At 38.5% G+C, this 19,719-nt stretch overlaps 1 protein-coding gene across 1 annotated transcript; it reads left to right on the top strand.

Annotated features, from left to right (window-relative positions):
- The first annotated feature begins 637 nt into the window (after positions 1 to 637).
- LOC114180577 (uncharacterized) lies at positions 638 to 1,087 on the top strand. The gene has a single exon (XM_028066885.2). The coding sequence runs from the start codon at positions 638 to 640 to the stop codon at positions 1,085 to 1,087; it is 450 nt and encodes a 149-aa protein (XP_027922686.1).
- Positions 1,088 to 19,719: the final 18,632 nt, after the last annotated feature.

Below are 19,719 nucleotides of genomic sequence, written 5' to 3'. Positions count from 1 at the left end.
TGGAGATGCCGAAAATATGAGGGCAGGTTGAAACACGAGCTACGCCCTTTTGATTGTACCTCTCCGGATCAGGGAGTTCCTAGTCTTGGTGGAGCAGGCCAAGGCTATAGAGCAGCTGGAAATGGGGCCCAACAAAGGGGCTCGACCTCAAAAGACTACCTCTGATTCACGGCAGCAGAAGAAGCCGTATGATAGGCCACAGAGTTCGGCTAAGAAACTCTAGTGCTACAAATGTGGTTGGGAGCATTTTCGGAGGGATTGTCCAAAACCCTCAGGTAGTTCTAGTGGTGGTGGTGGTAGCACTAGCAAGTGCTACTTTTGTGATCATACAGGCCATTTTGCACGACACTGCCCGAATAAGAAACCAGCTGGAGGTGCACTAGTAAAGAAACCAGTCGGGGATCGACCTAGAGCCCCTGGTCATGTATTCGCCTTGACGACTACCGAGGCCGCCCAGTCAGGTAACCTAGTATAGACTACTTGTTTTTTGTTTGATCACGAGGTTGTTGTGTTGTATGACTCAGGAGCTACCCATTCATTCGTATCCAATGAATGCGTGAGGAGGCTCGGTCTAGTGATGTGAGAGCTGGCGTGCAAGTTAATAGTTGCGACACTAGCGTCTGGAGAGGTATCCACCATGTCTGTTTGTGTGGGATGCCCTATGGATGTGGCAGGCCGCAGGTTCATGGTGAATCTCATCTGCTTACCAATGGAAGGGTTAGATGTGATTCTGGGTATGGATTGGTTGGCCAACAACCATATGGTGATCGATTGCGGGCAACGCAGGGTGGTGTTTCCAAATGCAGAAGGACTGGAATTGATCTCATCCAACCAAGCAGAGAAGGAGATTGAAGCGGGAGCTACATGTTTTATGATAGTAGCTCAAACGGAGAAGAAGAGTACCGCTAAAAAGATTAGTCTGATTCCTGTGGTAGATGAATACGCAGATGTCTTCCTTGACGAAATCCCAGAATTGGCACCAAGAAGGGATGTTGATTTCACCATTGATCTCATCCCTAGGGCTGGCCTAGTATCTATGGCACCATATCAGATGGCACCAACTGAGTTTGCAGAGTTGAAGAAGTAGATTGAGGATCTGCTTGAGAAGAACTTTATGCGGCCGAGTGCATCACCATGGGGGCACCGATATTACTTGTGAAAAAGAAGGATGGCAGTTCCAGGTTGTGTGTTGACTACCGACAGCTGAATAAGTTAACAATTAAGAATAAGTACCCACTGCCGAGGATTGATGATCTGCTGGATCAGTTAAGGGGAGCATGTGTGTTCTCTAAGATTGACTTGAGGTCTGGATACCATCAGATCTCGCTACGGCCACTATGAGTATGTGGTGATGTCGTTTGGGGTGACGAATGCGCCTGCTATATTTATGGACTACATGAATAGGATATTTTGGTCGTATCTGGATCAATTTGTCGTTGTATTCATCGACGACATACTGATATATTCTGAGAGTAAAGAAGAACACGCGGATCATCTGCGAGTGGTATTGGAGGTGCTCAGAGAGCATAAGCTTTATGGGAAGTTATCGAAGTGTGAGTTTTGGCTTGATGAGGTGCAGTTCTTGGGTCATGTAATCTCAGCCCAATTAATTGCAGTAGATCCAGCGAAGATCGAAACAGTGGTGAAGTGGGAAAGGCCACAAACTGTGACTGAGGTGAGGAGTTTCTTGGGCATGATAGGTTATTACAGGCGTTTTGTGGAAGGGTTCTCCAATATGGTGAATCCATGGACTCAACTCACCAGGAAGGACCAGCCTTTCTCTTGGACAGACGAGTGTGAGGTCTGTTTTGAGGATATGAAAAGGAGGTTGACCACTGCACCTATCTTAGTTATTCTAGACACAACCATAGGGTTTGAGGTATACTGTGATTCTTCATACCAGGGTCTGGGGTGTGTATTGATGCAGGAGAAACGACCTGTTGCTTATGCATCTCGCCAGCTGAAGGTACACGAGAAGAACTACCCTACACATGACTTAGAATTGGTTGCGATAGTTTTTGCTCTCAAGACGCGGAGGCACTACTTGTATGGTTCACAGTTTCAAGTGTTCAGTGATCATAAAAGTTTGAAGTACTTATTTAATCAAAAAGAGCTGAATATAAGACAAAGGCGTTGGATGGAGTACTTAAAAGACTATGATTTTTAGCTTCTATACCATCCAAGTAAAGCCAATGTAGTTGCTGACGCTTTGAGTCGGAATAGAGTTCATATGTCTGCTGTGATGATGAAGGAGTTGGAGCTTATAGAGAAACTGTGAGATATGAACTTGAATCTGTTGACATGAGAAGCCAAGGTGGTTTGCTTCTTGAAGATTTGATGAAGATTGAATGAAGCTCTTTTGAACTATCTTGAAGCCATAAACATTGGAATGAAGCCTACATTGATGAAGGAAAGGAGATTTGATGATATCCATGGTGATCAAGGCTGAAACATGTGCTCTCCATGTAGTTACATTATTAAGAAAGTGTACTTGTAGTTTGTAATTCATGTTGTAGATCTTAAAGCATTAATTAGATGTAGTTTGGTCTTTGGTGTGTTTTTAATCTGTTGAATGGTTTTTCAACAGGTTAAAATGTCTCTTTTAATCTGTTGAATGGCTTTTTAACAAGTTAAAAGGTTAGCTACAGTAGTCTTAAACTGCAACAAATTCAATCAGTTGATTTAGTTTTTAATCGACTGATTTCACTTAAGTTAAGTGAAATCAACCGATTGATTTGAAAATCAACCTGTTGAATTTCGTAATAGTTTGACTATAAAAGTTGTGATTTTCGAAAGAGAGGTAAGTTGATCATTTTATAGCACGAATTGGTTCTGGAAACTTGTGGAAACACTCTCCATCGTGATCATAGGTGTTGCAGTTGTTGAAGATTGATCTTGGATCAATTCTTGAAGCTTTTGGCTTGGTTTGAAGCTTGGAGAAAGTGGTTTGTGGTAGGCAAGATTGTGCTACCACTGAGGTTTGATCTTTCTCAAGCTTTGTGTGTGTGCCTGGTGGTTTTCCAGGTCTGCAAGAGGATTCTTACTGTGCTGGTGTGATTCTTGTGTGATTCAAGAGTCTTTTGTGATGTTTTTGCATATTTTGGAAGGGTGGAGTCTTTCTAAAACTTTTGAAATGGTGCAAAGTCAAGCTCAGGTTCTCTTGACAAACTGGATGTAGCTCAGGTTTGAGTGAACCAGTATAAAAATTTGTGGTGTCCTCTCTTCTCCAACCTTTCTCTCTTGCATTTTCATTTTAAAGTTTCAAGAACTTGTGCTTTAATCATCTTTTTCATGTTATTGCATGTTTTCATAGCATCTGAAGCATTGAACATGTTTGTATAATCATTTGGAACTGATCTTGATCATTCTTGAGCATTGTTTCTGGTTTAAAATTCAAATTCATATTTCTGCATTTTTCCAGTATTTTAGTCGACTGGTTTTCAGTTTCAATCGATTGATTATACCAGAAGAAAATTTGTTTAGTAAAATCAATCTGTTAACTCGGTTTTTGATCGATTGAAAGTGTATAGATTAGTACTATTTGCATCCTAACTTGGTGATCTATTTGATTCAATTAAAGGAGGTTTTTAGCTTGCAAAAATAGCCTAAAGTTTTAACTAGCCAATTCAACCCCCCCTTCTTGGCTTTTCAACCATTTCAAAACTAACAAAATCTATACATAGGTGTTGATCATATACGGTGCAGGATGTTGCAAATCACTAATGAGTTCTTAAATGAGGTCAGGGAGGAACAGGGTAAAGATCAAGAACTGCAGCAGATTGTGAGTGAGTTAGGCACCGAAAAGAGAAAAGACTTCGGGATGGGTAGAGATGGGATCCTGAGATTCAAAGAGAGGGTGTGTGTACCTCGCAGTCGGGTGTTAAGGAAGATGCTCTTGGATGAAGGGCATAAGAGTCGTCTTAGCATACATCTAGGTATGACTAAAATGTATAAGGACTTGAAAGCGACCTTCTGGTGGACGGGTATGAAGACTAATGTGGCCGACTATGTCGCTTCTTGTTTAGTATGCCAGAAGGAGAAAATTGAGCACCAGAGGCCGGGTGGTACGTTTTCATGGATTTTGTCACGCACTTGCCACGGTTTGTGAGAGGACATGACTCGATCTAGGTTATTGTAGACAGATTGACGAAGTGTGCTCACTTCCTGCCAATCAATCAGAAAATGTCATTGGATAAGCTAGCGGAGTTATATGTCAGGGAGATCGTTAGACTTCATGGTGTGCCAGCGAGTATTGTGTCAGATAGGGATTCGAGGTTCACCTCCAGGTTTTGGCAGTCATTGCAGAATGCCTTAGGCACGCAGTTGAGAATGAGCTTGGCATATCATCCTCAAACTAATGGGCAGTCTGAGAGAACCATACAGTCACTGGAGGATCTGTTGAGGACATGTGTGTTAGATCACTTGGGTACGTGGAGTGACATGTTGCCATTGGTGGAATTCATGTACAATAATAGCTACCATTCCAGCATTGGGATGGCACCATACGAGGCATTATATGGTCGGAGGTGCAAGATTCTGCTGTGTTGGCAGCAGGATGGGGAGTTAGTGGTGCTTGGGCCAGAATTCTTGCAGCAAACCACTAAGAAAGTAAGGGTGATACAGGAGCGTATGCGTGCGACGCAGAGTCGGCAAAAGTCTTATGCAGATAAGAGGAGGAGGCCACTTGAGTTTGAGGCTGGCGACCATGTGTTCCTCAGGGTTACACCAATAGCAGGCATTGGGAGAGCCCTGAAATCGAGGAAGTTGACTCCTCGGTTCATTGGTCCGTATCAGATTACGAGGAGGATCGGACCCGCCGCGTACGAGATTGCCTTGCCACCACACTTGGCAAATATGCACAACGTCTTCCATGTCTCACAACTGAGGAAGTACGTGGCAGATCCTAATCATATGCTGGAGCAGGATGATGTCCAGGTGCGCGAGGATCTGACTGTGGGAGTTGGACCAGTGAGAATCTTGGATTCTCAAGTAAAGCAGCTTAGAGGGAAGGAGATCAGAATGGTGAAGGTGCTATGGGATGAGGCAACTCAGGAAATGACATGGGAGATGGAGGATGTCATGAGGAGGTCTTACCTTCATCTTTTCACTGGTAAGTTCTCTTTTTCGAGGACGAAATTTTTTTAAGGAGGGGATAATGTAAGATCCGCGAAATTTAATTAATTAAATAAATAATTAATTAATAAAAGCGGGAAGGTAGTTATTTATGATATTAAATTCTAATCGGTATGACGTGGAAAAGTACTAGCTCAAATGGTTGAGAGTACTTTGATTGTGTGAGAGAACTTGGGTTCGAGTCCTATGTATGCCAATTGTGTGTGTTTTTGTTATTATTGTTTTAATGATATGTTGGGCCACATTTCGTTGAGATAATGCTTGAATTGTGTGTGTTAGCAAGAAACATAAGTTGGCCTGGTGGTTTAACTTTGATTTAACATTGGGAAGGTCATGGGTTCGAACCTTGGTAAGTCAAATTTAACTCTTTTTGTTAAAAGATTAGTTGTGGGCTGAATAGGAAAGGGTGGTGAAGACCTAGGGGAAAGGTATCTGAGATGAATTGGGGTTTGGGAAGTTTTAAGCGGGGAAAGGTATCTGAGATGAATTGGGGTTTGGGGTGTTTAGGTATTGTTTTATACGAATTCATACCTAATTATGTGATTATAATGAGATGATGTACTATGTAAGGGTAATTGTGCAAAACTTTGGTTTTTGGAGTCTCCATTATGTCAATATTGTGTTCATATGTGCGTGCATTATTTTCCAAATGAATGGCATGATTTGGCATGAGTTTTTGGGCATGGTTACTGCTGGTTGCGTGCGTAAATAGGGAGCCATTCTGCAATTCTCGCTCAGGCGAGCCAGGTTCGCCTAGGCAAGATTGGTAGAGACAAAATCCTTATGTTACGCGATCATCTCGTGCAGGCGAGGGAGTCTGGTCCTGAGCGACAGGTTATCTCGCTTAGGCGAGTGTGCCTCGCTCAGGCGAGGATACGAGCATGTTGAAGGGTGCTAGTGGGGACATCTCGCTCAGGCGAGAGTCTCTCGCCTAGGCGAGATTTCGAGGGTGGTTTGTGTTGTTTGGTTGAACTCGTAGCTTGGACGATATGATTTAGGATTCTGGGCGAGCGAGGGTCTCGCCCAAGTGAGGGTGAGCTCGCTTAAGCGAGAGTATGTGTATTGTAGAGCTTCTAGAGGCTCGCCCAAGCTAGTGGATCTAGCTTAAGCGAGATAGGCTGGACTGGCGGAACAAAGGCTTTTGGCCTAAGTGAGCAAGGGTGTTATTGAGCGTTCAAGGCCTGAGTTATTGTTGTATTCATGGAAGGGGATAGAAATTGTAAGGCGTGGTCTATAAGGCTTCTAAGGTAATCCTAATAGTGAGTTTGCTGGTGTTCCATGGGTTGTGCCCCGGAACATATCCTTGGGTTGTGGCCCAGGGTAGGGGTTAAGCGCGTGGCATTCTATGGGTTGTGGCCTGGAATGACTTCCCTTAAGTTGTGGCTTGAGATAGCAGATGAACACGAGGAACCTTGAGTTGTGGCTCAGGTTGGCGAGTGTGCCAGTGTGAGTGTGCTAGTTGTGGCCAATACGGATGGGTCCAGATGGATTGCCCTCCTCAGTGAATCACTGACGAGTTTGGTAGTCCGGGGACGTTACGAACTCTGTTCGTACTAGGGAACTCCACCTGGCGTTACGGTGTGTGATCCGTAGCATGGTTTCCGCACGTGCTCTATCAGTTGTGGCCGATAGGTGTGGCAGCAAGACACATTGAGATACTTAAGAGAAGATGTAGACCAATGCTAACATGGTGGTGGCCATGTGAAAGGACTAGAACGAGTTTCCTTAATGTACTTTTACTATACATGGTGGTGGCCATGTGGGAGAGGGGGGGGGGGGGGGGGTTAAAGGTAACGAGTCTTTCCCAAGGTGCATCGGTGTACATGGTGGTGGCCATGTGATGGAAATGGAGTAATGTTCTGTGGAAAATGAAGGGATGGTTGTGGCCATGCGGTATAAAGGGAGAGATTGTTTTATTGATATATTCTTTTATCGATTACACATGTATATATGTGTTTAGGATATTTTTATGTGTTTTATCTGTTAGCTCACCCTATCTGCTTGTGTTTGGCGATGATCGTGTACGCGGTACACGTGAGCAGGTGATGATGCAGGTGGAGCTGGTGAGGCTTAGCTGCGGAGAGGGGATGATCATGGGACTTTTATTACTATGTTTTCTTAATTTTGGATTTTTAAATGATATGTAAACTTTTGAGAGACTCTGGAACATTATTTCACTTTATAAGCTATGAGACGATGTTTTATTATACAATGATAAAAGTTTTAAATTTCCTTGTGTTTTGGCAAATGAGGTATTTTTAATTATTGTGTAATTAATTCTTTGTTTTATTTTATTAAATTTGTAATATCCTGACGGGATGTTACAAGGGACATAATCTGACTTACGCGAATGGAAATTAGGCATAGCTACGGAGGAGAGTGTAACATCCCTAAGGAATATTACTTAAATAATTGAATAAATAAAGATAATAAAATTAATTCATCTCGATATTAATATTCCCAAATGCGGGAAAATTTAAAATGTTTAAACAACACGCCAAAATCCATAAAATAGTAGTATTAAAACATTACAATTTCCAATATTTATAATCATAAATGAAAACATAAGTAAAAATCCCTAGCTCTAATCCCAACTAGCCCTCACTCCGCTGTCTAAGCGTCTTTAGCATCACTTGTATCATCCTCTACTCCCATGTAATGAATCACACGATCATCGCCAAACACAAACAGAAAGGGTGAGCTGATAAAATTAGAAAATAATCATATACAAAAACAAAAGATAATTAATACACCCATCTTATTCTTCCTAATTAGTTCTTGGCAAAGACCATAACGCCAAGGTTGTTCAGCCTTCAAATCACACAAATGGTTAGCCTTGGACTCAGGAATTAGATGCTCACACGAACCTGCCCGCTCGTGGTCCTGCCTCTACGAACCTCTCCGCTCGTAGTCCTACTCTACGAACCTCCCCGCTCGTAGTCCTGCTCTACGAACCTACCCGCCCGTAGTCCAACACATGTGATCCACCAGCCACGTACCTCCCTGCATGTAGCATCTCTCAAGCGTGAGCACGGAACATACGAACCTACCTCGGTCGTATCCCCACGCGAGAGTAACTAGATATGAACCTCCCCGCTCATATCATCACATGGTAACCACCATCCATGAACCTACCCGCTTATGGCACAACATCTCCCGATCCAAGTATAACATCACTGCTTAAAAGCCACACACACAAAATCACAGTCTATAGCGTCATCGCTTGACGCAGCCGCTAAGCGAAATTTGCCCAAACCGCTTGGTGGAACACTCATTGCTGCTAGGCGCCAGCCCCTCACAAACCCACTGTTAGGGTGTCCATCACTTGGCGGACCACACCCAACTGCTAGGCACATGCGAGACAGTAACTCTTCTCTGGTACCCCCATTGCCTGGCTCACCCACCCATGCCGCCAGGTGCCATATTAGTAGCAGACATCTACTGGTTTAAGTACCTCAGTTAGTCTGATCTGCAGTATACCCCACCCCCAAAGATTTAAGTTGACACTCCCCTACCAAGGTTACATTATAGGTAGTCCGTAACTCTTATATGTTCATTCACCTATAATTTACAATTGTAAACCTATCCATTCAAGGTTTCTAAGTTGCCAAGGCTTTATCATAGTGTAGTAAGTACGTCCATCCTATGGCAATATCCAACAATCCACTACCTTAACTTATACATCTTAAACATTCTGTACTGTAATGACTAAACCTTCCTGCCAATTGTCTTTGCTACCTTTCATAGAATCCCGCATAGATGACCATATGAATTGACGTTTTCCATCCCTTTATTACCAATCAATTTCTACCAATAGACACTATTAACTTATTCTTACTTACCACACTCAATATTGCAATGTCACATATCATCCATCTATGGATATAAGCCACAAATGACCCCTAAGGTCCATACATCATGAGTAAACCTTTACTAACAACACATAAGCAACAGACTAGGATTTCAGAACTTGAAGCCTTTATTTAGAATTATCACTCTCCCTTTCTTCCTTAACATTGCTTCCAACATATCACAACATAATAATAATCTCTAACCTATTACCAATCACATAATCAATTTCCAATAGGTTTATCGTCCCTTCCCGTGTCATCCATTAATTTCTAATACCACTCAAAGCCTCTTCCCTCACGACCAACCAAAATCAACACCACATTGTGCCACTATTCCCATCATCGCCAGGCGATACATCAGAACCCAGGAAGCCCCAGGTTGCTATACTCGCGATATGCCCAAGATGTCCAAAACTCGATTTAGACTCCAAATTCAATACAACACAATAATTCACACATGATTTACCAACCCAAATTCCTATGACATTATTTCCCTTAACTCGCACATAACATGAGCCATAATAATTCAAATTCGAATTCTACCCATACCAAAACCCCAACTCTATCCATGATTAATCATAAAGAATATTCTAACAGTTTCATACTATTAACACATAGCATCATACACAAGATCACAATCAGAAGTCCAACCAAAAGAAAAACGCAAACAGTGTCGCGCCGCCTGGCAGGTGCTCATCGTCGCCAGGCTGTTCATACAAGAACGAAGAACAAAACCAACATCTGATGTGCCGCCTGGCAGCAGGGATTGAGCCGCCAGGTGGTTTCTGGGAAAAATCCAGAAACCCCAATAAACATAGGAGACAACCCCAATAAACTAGAAATCCATAAATCCAGAGTGGGAATCATGCATTATTTCATGGCAATGCACAATTATTCGAATACGAACTAACAAACATAGGAGACAACTCCTCTTACTTGGAATCCTTGCAAAAATCCGAATTTGATGCGTGTATCTAACCCAAAGACTCTCCCAAGCTTTGTTTCTCCTCCAACAATGGCTTCAATTCCAACTCTCTATCTCCTACCAGTACCCACTCACGAAAACTCCACTGCCCAATGGTTCACTCTCAGTTTCAGACTTCACCCCCTCTAATTTCTCCCTCTCTCCATCTTAACACTCTCTTAATTACTCATTTATTTTATTAAAACGAATTTTTCAATAAAATTATGATTAAGGCCATTCAATGAATATTAACTTATTGTTTTCCAGCCCTACGCTGCCTCTCCATTAGCTGCTAGGGTTCCTAAACCCTTTCATATTCATGCCAAGGAAAATTTGGCAAAAAAGAGAGTAAATTTGTTCTTAGCAAGGGTTGAACCCACAACCAATCAATTAGCAAGTCTAGTGCACAACAAATTTAACCAATTCATATTTGTGATAATCCTATAATTTTAGGATTACATTATCACGTCTCATATTCAAATAAGTCAACAAAACAATGCACAGATTAAAATAACACACAAATAGCATACATAGGACTCAAACCCAAGTCCTTTCACACAATTAAGTACTTTCAACCAATTAAGCTAGTACTTTTCCACATTATAGCACTCCGCATTAAATTCCTTAAAGGCTTCCATTACCCGCATTAATTAAATAATTATTTAATTAACTATTTAATTTTTCTCAGGTCTTATAGAGAGTCCTGTGCTGATTTTTCTGACTTGCTTGTTGCAACAGGAAGAAAATATGGGTCAGAGTGAGGGAGATCAGTGAAGAGAGAAGAAAAAGGATGTTGGGCCTGGGAGTGGTTCTGTGTATGGAATGAGAAGAGAAAGGGAAAAATAAAAGGGGGTATCACACTAGGTAACGGGTATAATCTCATACCCATACCCGTACCCGTTTCTTTACTACTTCAATATAAATTTTACTTAATTTTTGTAAAATAATAAAAAGTTACGGTAAAGGAAACATAATATTATCAAATATTCAATATTAGGAAGATGGTTGTTTCTTCGATATCAAATACTTTGAAATAAATTATAATTGTTTACATTTTAGATTGGAATACCAACTAAAATTTCATGAGAACTAAAACATTATTAAATTTGCAAACTGCAAACATTAATGAAACCTAGTTGATAAAATTTAAAAATATTTTTAAGAAAATTTAAAGGAAAACAAATATTCAAATTAAAATATATTTTAAATGTTTGTTTGCTTCAATTTTTAAAATTTTAATGAATCTCTTTTTTATACACTAATAAAAATGATAATACATCACTTAATCAAAATTACGCAAATAACAAATAATAAACATAATAAAAAAATTAACATGGATATTGTATCTTTTGAACTCCGATATATGTTGGATGATGATAAAAAATTATTCATGACAACTACATTAAATTTTGATATTGTAGTAAATAAAAGTTATTTATAGAATTATAGTGAAAAATACAGTATGATCGATATAATGAGTTAGAAAATAAAAAATAATTAGATAAAATATACTGAAATATTATTCTACATGATGAAAATAAACAACAAATAAAAATATTAAAACATTAACAAATGTATGTCTTAGAAATAATTTGAGAAACTATTGAAAGAAATCGCACAAAGGAAAACAAATGTATAATTAAGGGTATGATAAGATGAAAAATACCTTAGACATCTAAGAATAATTTTTAAATACATATATAATCAATGGTTGAGAAATAATTGTTTTAGCAAAACAAAGGAGTTTTCAAATGAATAAAAATTTATAAAAATAAGTAAATTTTTTTTTTATATTACCTAGTAAATGAAAGGTTTATGCTATTAAACACTTAAATGAAGAGTATTAAACATACTCATGTGAAAGAAAAATATACAATAAATAAAAATATTAAAAAATAATAGAAATATTCAAATATGAGACAAAAATTTTTTAATTAACATATACATCATTTTGACATAATTACATAAATGTTATGATAAGATGAAAAATATATTGGAGATGCGAATGAGTTTCATGACAAATCAAACAATTAGAAGAAAAAAATTGAATATATATATATATATATATATATATATATATATATATAGGGTTACTTAATTAATTGTGAATATTTTAATAATTTAAATGATGACGGAGATATGGCAGAGATAGGTATTATGGTGGGGATATGTACATCCCCATAACCAATTGAAAAAGTCAAGGATTCCTCACACCCATACCCATACTCAGTCAATGCGGGGATTCCCCGTCAAAACGGGGACGAGTTCAGACAATACCCACAGGGACAGGTTTATTTTCCATCTCTAGTTGTTACTACACCACTAATGGAAAGGACTTATTGCATAAAATTTCCCAAAATAGTGACCAAATTGAGATAAAAAAAATAGAGGGACAAAATTGATATTTTATTATGAAAATGGGGACCAAAGGTATAATTTAACCAAAAATAAAAACAACTATAAAGAGTTATTTGTTATTGTCACATAAATATTTGCCTATTTATATAAAATTATAAATTATTTTTTACTTTTAAATTACAATTTCATAAACTATCATTTAATTAATTTATTTATAAATTATAATTAAATTCAATTGTTCACTATATACTTTTGCTTTTACTTTATGCTTTTACTTTATGTTTTTCTCCTTTTCTCTCTCCTCCATATGGGCTCTATATCATCGTCATCCTTCAATAATGTTGTTCCACCTATTTCATGCTCTTTAGTACTAATTAACCTATAAAACAAAAATAAACATAGATTAGCATGTTGACTTAAGTCAAGTAGACTCTAGTTGTCAAGTCAAACCTAGTCAAAGGTTCACAAGTCAACTAAAGTTGAGCCAACTAGGTCAACTTAGGGAAATCACAATAATGAAATGGAAAAACAGGATAAAGATGAAGGACTAGAACTCTCCCCTCTAGACGTGCTCCTTGTGATCCTTCTTGGGAGAGCTTTCATGACATCTTATGTGGTCAAGCCTTCATCATCCTCCCTTTCTTGGAGAGAATTCGACCACAAATTCTTATACCCTACATCAAAAGGAGAAGGATCACATACATTAAATGAGTTGCTTATGTTATAACTTGGAGGTAAGTCTAACTCATAGCCATTGTTGTTGATCTTCCTAATGATTTGGAAAGGACCATCCCCTCTTTGGAGGAGTTTGGACTTCCTTTTGTTGACACAAATAGCCTGATAGATTTGGTGCTTGAATATTTGATGAAGGTACTTGAAGTCATTGCCTTAGAACATATTGGAACCATGCTTACATTGATGAAGATGTGGACATTTGATGTTTCATGCCTTGATCAAGCCTTGTAATTTGCACTAATTGGATGTATAGGGTCTTAATTGAGTCTTTTAATTTATTGAATTATTTTTCAACAGGTTAAATGATGTCTTTTAATCTGTTGAATGGATTTTGACAGATAAAAAGGCATATTGCAGTAATCTTAACTAGTGCATATTCAACCAGTTAATTTATTTTGTAATCGATTGATTTCACTTAAGTTAAATGAAATCAACCAATTGATTTGAAAATCAACCTGTTGAATTTCGTAACAGTTTGACTATTAAAGTTGTATTTTTTGAAAGAGAGCAGTGAAGACCATTTTTAAGCACGAAAACTTTCTGGAAACTTTGGAATTCTCTCTCTTTCGTGATCATACAGAGTGCAACTGGTAAAGATTAATCTTGGATCATTCTTGGAGAATTTGCTTGGTGTTTGCCATATTTAAAAAGATTTAGTAGTTATTATCTTTTGATATTTTATGATATAATTAATAAGATAATTGTTTAAAAATATCAAATAAAATATCTAAAGATATACTTTTCCCAAATTATCTTTTATCCTAAATATTTATGAAGTATTAAAGCCATTTTCTAGAAAAAAGATAGAGAAAATCGTAGGGTCCAATTTTTGTTGCTCGTTCCAACTTCTTGGCTTAACCAAACTTTTTCATTTTTTCAAGCTTTTCTTGCCTTCTTCATGTAATGCTTGACTAGGATTTTTGTGATTTTGTTAATTTTCTATTCTTGGATTTATCCTTAAGGTGTCATGAAGCTTTAATCAATTTATCTCCACACCTCCATGAGCTTAACGAAGCGATAATTGCACTAACACACCTTAAAATATCCAAAGAACATTTATGCAACTGAAAAGCTATTTTTAACATGTTTTGGTATCTCATGCTCAATAAACCCAATTATAAGAAATCCAATTAAATCAAAGTTTTAAGAAGAAAATTCAATTAAAAATCTAGAATTAAACATTAAATAAGGGCATAAATATGTACTCATCGCACATTCTCCATGTTCCATCCATTTTTAGGATTAGAATCATGAGCATTGCACAAGGACTCATGCTATGTTGCACCCACCCTTTTTCCAATAACTCGTCCAATTATTTTTTAATTTATTTAGCCTCATTAGTTCTAGTCCTATAGGTTGGCCTATTAGGCAAAGAAGTGTCTTCGATAAAGTCAATTTGGTGTTCTATGCCTTTTAGGGTTGAAGCCCCTTTGGAGGCTCTTGAAAAACATCTTAGAACTCATTTAAGACTAAAGACAATTCTTGAGCACATCTTGGTAGAGCTCCAAAGGTACACGTAGAACTCCATGGTTGATAAAGGATTGATCCCTACCAAGGATGATGGCCCATGGCACATGCTTAGAAGAAAGAGAGTTCCTTGGTCCCTTCCTTTGTTTTTATTTTCTTTAGTTTAAAATTCCATTAAGTTGGCTTGGTTGACTATTTTTAAGTTAACTTGTTGACCTTGACTTTGGGTTGACTTGTTGACTCAAAATATTAGCTTAACCTTAAACCAACATGCTAATAAATTCCTTAATTTTCTTCTATAGGAATAAGAAAGGAGGAGGACCACATAGGAGACACTTGGCGTCCTAAGGAAGAGAGAGAAGGAACAACACTTTCTAGAACCATCTAGAAAGGAGAGGCCCACATGCCTTGGACACCAACTCTTCTATAATGTTTTAGAACCTTCATTTGTGAGCCTTGGTGATGTGACCCTATTAAGGCTCATAGCTTGGGCCATTGGCTAGGCCCATTTCTTTTAATTCTTTTATTTTCTTTATTTCTTGTAGTAAAAAAATGTTTGTCTAAATTGGGTTATTTTTATTTTGCAGCCCAATTAAAAAGCAGCGTTTCTTTCTACACCCACCATGACATGTTTATGTGTCAATAACATGTTTGGGGCCGAGAATGTTGTTTGGGCCTGCATCCCGTGATCAAACAGGCCAAGTGGCAACCTTGATGCAAGCATCCGTGCGTCATCTCTCCGCAACACATCATTTCACACCATCATGTCTTATTAGGCTGAGACTCACCGCATCTGCCAACAACCCACTAACATCTTCGCTCTTGTCACACTACCGCTAGGGTTTTGGACAACGACCTCTCTTCCTTTCAAATTCCTTTCACGCATCCAACACCCCAATTCGGCTGCAACACCTCACGCCTTTATTGGGTTGAGCCCAATTCATATGACTGCCAGTGATTCCAGCATACAGCAATGAAGTAGGGTACCTTCACACGTTTTCCACATCTCTCTCGTTGGGAGCACGTCGCTAGGGTTTAGACCGTGAGCTTCTTCGTGTGTAGCTCGAACAACGTCACCCCTTTCACGCATCTCACACCTTTCTTTGTAGAAGTTCTGATTCGTTTTTTCATCCTAGCATTACTGTTAGCTTCTGTTTGCCGTTAGGAATCATTGTTAAACGACATCCACTTCTTCTCTTCTATTTTTCCGGTTGCCTTCATCTATAAAAGGCAAGCCAACCGTATTGTAAACTAGCTTTTGATGAATGATATTTTCGGTAGAGATCACTCCCACCGTTCATCAACTCACCCTAAACCCTAGATTAGGTTTTAGCCTCTTAGGGTTTACTAAAAACTAGTGAGATCCAATCTTAAACACCATAACCGATTATTTTCGCTGCGTTTCCCTCGCTTTTCCGGTGAGTACCACGACGAAGGAGCCTCATCACTTGGCCATGAAGACTTGCCACCTAGATGGCTTGGACGAAAATTCACCAATGTGCACCATAAGATGACCTACTTTCTAGAACATGCTAGGTTTCTTTTGTAATCCTTTAACTTAGTTGTTTTGCTAAGGGGCCCCTAGACTTGTCTATTTAAGGGGACCTCTAACACTTGTACAAGGGTTGAACATTTGGAAGAATTTATACACTTTGTGTTTCAACCTTTTGTGAGAGCATTCCTCCTTAGGGAGTGGAGTTCTTTCAAGCCTTATCTTGCCATTGCAAGTGGCGACATACACCACTCATCTTCAAGGTTGCCATGGCTTCTTCTAGCCTAGCCTTCCCTTGCTTTTCATTTTATTTTTCTTTACTCTTCTTGGTTTATATTGTTTCTATCATATGTCTTTCCTTTTGGTTTCTTAGTCTATCAATCCATCCTCCTCCTCTCTAAAACCTTGAAAAGAACCTTCACATTTAGATAGCTTGCTATCTTAATGTCTAGTGGGGATTTCCTTGGTTTTCTTAATCAATCATCACCATATTCATTAATCTTCTAAAACGAACAAGATAATCCTACATCATTGGTGCAGCAGAAATTAGATGAATGAGAGAAGGCAAGTTTTGAAGGCACTTGCAAGCTATGGTAGGTGAAGGAGGTGATAGGATTTCCTAACCAATGCTAGCCTAAGGAAGGTGGCTAGAGGTAGAGAAAGGAAATCTCTAGAAAGAGTGACTATCAAGGAAATAGAAGGAGGAATGATCTCAACTCAATTAGAATTTATTGCATAAAATTCAAGAGTGAGTACAATGCTGAAAAATTATAGCTTTTATACTCAAGCCATTACACATGATGAATCTCGACCCTTGGATGAGAAGGAGAAATCATCTTGGCCTTTGATGCTAGCTTGGAGAAGAAGGCTTGATCTTGGCCGTGAGATCCTAGCTTGAAAAGGAAGCTAAGTCTCCTAGCTCTTAGATGAAGGTGTGATGAATCCGTGAGCTCTCCTCCCTTGCACCATGTGATGCTCTCGGCCAAGCATAGCAAAGATTGGGCTGAGCCCAATATGTATCTCAATCAACATGTTTTTATGTCTTATGCATTATTGAAAGCAAAGCCCAAACAATGGCCCAATTTAAATCTACACTACTAGATTTACATGTACTTTTTCAAGTCTTTGTAATCTCTTTGGCCCATGTAAATAATGTGAGAAGCCCATTGAATTTGTGAGCATCTAATGAGAGGCCTTTTTGAATCTTCTTCATCGTTGATCTTATAATTGGGTCTTTAAGTGGGCTAGCACTTGAAATGGGGCTTGAAGGTGCATTTGGACTTGTTGGGGTCATATCACATGTAGAGTGAGGTTTTTGGAAGGATGAAGGAGACTCACTAGGATAAGCTATAAAGACTTGTTTTTTGGCAAGCATTACCTTTTTTATCCCTTTGAGGGAGATTGTAACACCCTAATTTTGGGATGTCATGGAACGTTAGAAAATTATCGCGTTTGACAGAAAATGATTATCATTGAAAATTTACTAAAAAAACTTTTAATTTGATTTAAATTACATAGTTCAACCTGTCAAATTGTTTAAAAAACATTCAAAATAACAATTCCGAACAAAAGGAAATTACATAGTCTTCGGTATCTGTTTTAAAACAACTAAATAAATTATAAAACTCTCGAGTTCATCCTAGCCTCTCGTCAATTTACTCCATGCCAAAATTATTGCAATATCATCTACTGCTGTATAACACACATGTTATACGATCATCACACATACAACAAACACACAAACAAACAAATAGGGGTAAGCTAACCATAAACAATGATATATAAAAGAATTTCGTAAATAAAACATGAAAAATAATACTCAACATCACATTCAAGTAACACTTAAGCATTATGATCACAATCAATCTTTATTTTGAACACACAACCCCCAACATCCAAACAATCATATCAAACCAACAGACTATCACATTCATCTAGAATAGTAATCATAATCAAGCTTCTATTTTTCGCGACCTTTTACCCCACAACAACATCTAGTTTCCTAGAAATAGATTGTTCGACATGTCCCACTATCGCAACCAAACTGTCTCCCTTATTCCTCAAGGAATTATGAGTAAAAATGTCGATGCATCGCACATTGGGTACTATACTCACAACAAGCCGAAATAAGGTGAAACATCTCTCCCCTCCCCACTACTTCACACAGGCGAGAGAGTATAACACTCAGACCAATCCTCTACCACTGCTTCACACAGGCAAAGAGGACCCCTTTCCATTGCTTCACATAGGCGAAAGAGTCATAACTAGGTCTCTACGTACGGAAAACCTCACATAACACTTAATTCCACCAAGAGCTTTCAAGCAAGGCAAAACACTCCCAACATGAAACACATGAGGATTACATATTACCAACAAAGTACACACCATCGCATCATATAAGCCAAAACGTAAATCCAAACAACACACTTATCTCATCAATGGTCACCAACACATTAAAATCTAAGAAAATTAATAAAACCAAACGAAAAGAACCAAACAAAAAGTACGAAAAGCTAGTGAAACCAAATGGAATATATATCCAAGAAAGAGGACTTAGCTATTGACCCCAAAGTGGCTGCACCTTACCACGTAAAGTGAAAAAAAAAAAAGAGAAACCAAAAACTTAAGGAAGTGAAAACACACTATTATGTGAGCCCCTCATGTACTACACACTAAGAAAGATGATCACCGTTATGTAACTTGCCTTCACATGAATAACACAAAACCCTTTCATGTTGTTGCCACTCATTTACGTTTCAACCACTGCACCATCATATACCACAATGCAACTCAATAGCTTAAAGAGAAAACAAATCTTTGCACATGGACCCCACCCATGCACCAACCAAATATGCTAAATTTGAGAGAACTAGAAGGAAAGTTATTGCACCCCTAAACATTAACGAGAATCTCAAACAGAAAAATAAACCAAAAAGCTTCAAGTGTCTTAAAACACCACTACACCAACATTCACCATCACCATGATTATACTAGAAACCATGTGGACCACAAGTCTACCATAAAGCACCATCACGAAAAGAAGAAGACACAAATAAGATGCACTTATCACACCAAAACATCTTACCACATGAACATGAAACCATTAACTAAACAAGTGAGATAGAGATAAGAGAAAGAATAAAAACTGCTACAAAGTGAGGTGGTGTTTGCGTGAATCTGATGGAGTTAAAAGAACCTAATCCACAAGCTTAGGTATTACATGGAAGGTGGTGAGATATAAAAGTGTTGAAACCAAAAACATCCAAAACCTGAGCACTACGTAGGAAGTTAAACAACCATGGTACCAATCATCAATGCTAGATCATAAAAACAAGGAGAAAAGAGAAGAAACATCATGACAGAAACACTTGACCCATGCATACTCTACACTTGTCATACATCATTCCACGAAAATACGAATAAAATAAGCAATGTCTACTTTCATTCATCAAACCACTAGGAAACAAGGAAAACGAAAATAAAGAACAAAGTGTAGCTTCCCCTACCTTGTTAGCAACCTCCAACCTACATTCCCTTTCTCTCGCAATCTCTTCCATGGCTACTCTCTCGTCTACTCCTCTCCTCTTCTATGCACATTTTAGAAACCCTTAAAATTGTTATATCTCCTCTCCTAAAATATTACCTTCTAATCTATAATTAATTCATCCTAATATTTTCTGTTAATATTCTAGAGTTAAATTTGTCAATTAAGATTCTAA

Source organism: Vigna unguiculata, chromosome 4 (assembly GCF_037176805.1).
Source record: "Vigna unguiculata cultivar grain cowpea cultivar isolate G323 ecotype 2 chromosome 4, ASM3717680v1, whole genome shotgun sequence".
NCBI classification, from domain to species: Eukaryota; Viridiplantae; Streptophyta; class Magnoliopsida; order Fabales; family Fabaceae; genus Vigna; species Vigna unguiculata.
Note: the sequence above shows the minus strand (reverse complement) of the source record. Positions and strands in the feature narration are given on the sequence as shown.

Bases quoted from the DNA above. Each gene is read 5' to 3' on its own strand.
- LOC114180577 (XM_028066885.2), top strand. From the start codon at position 638: ATGTCTGTTTGTGTGGGATGCCCTATGGATGTGGCAGGCCGCAGGTTC.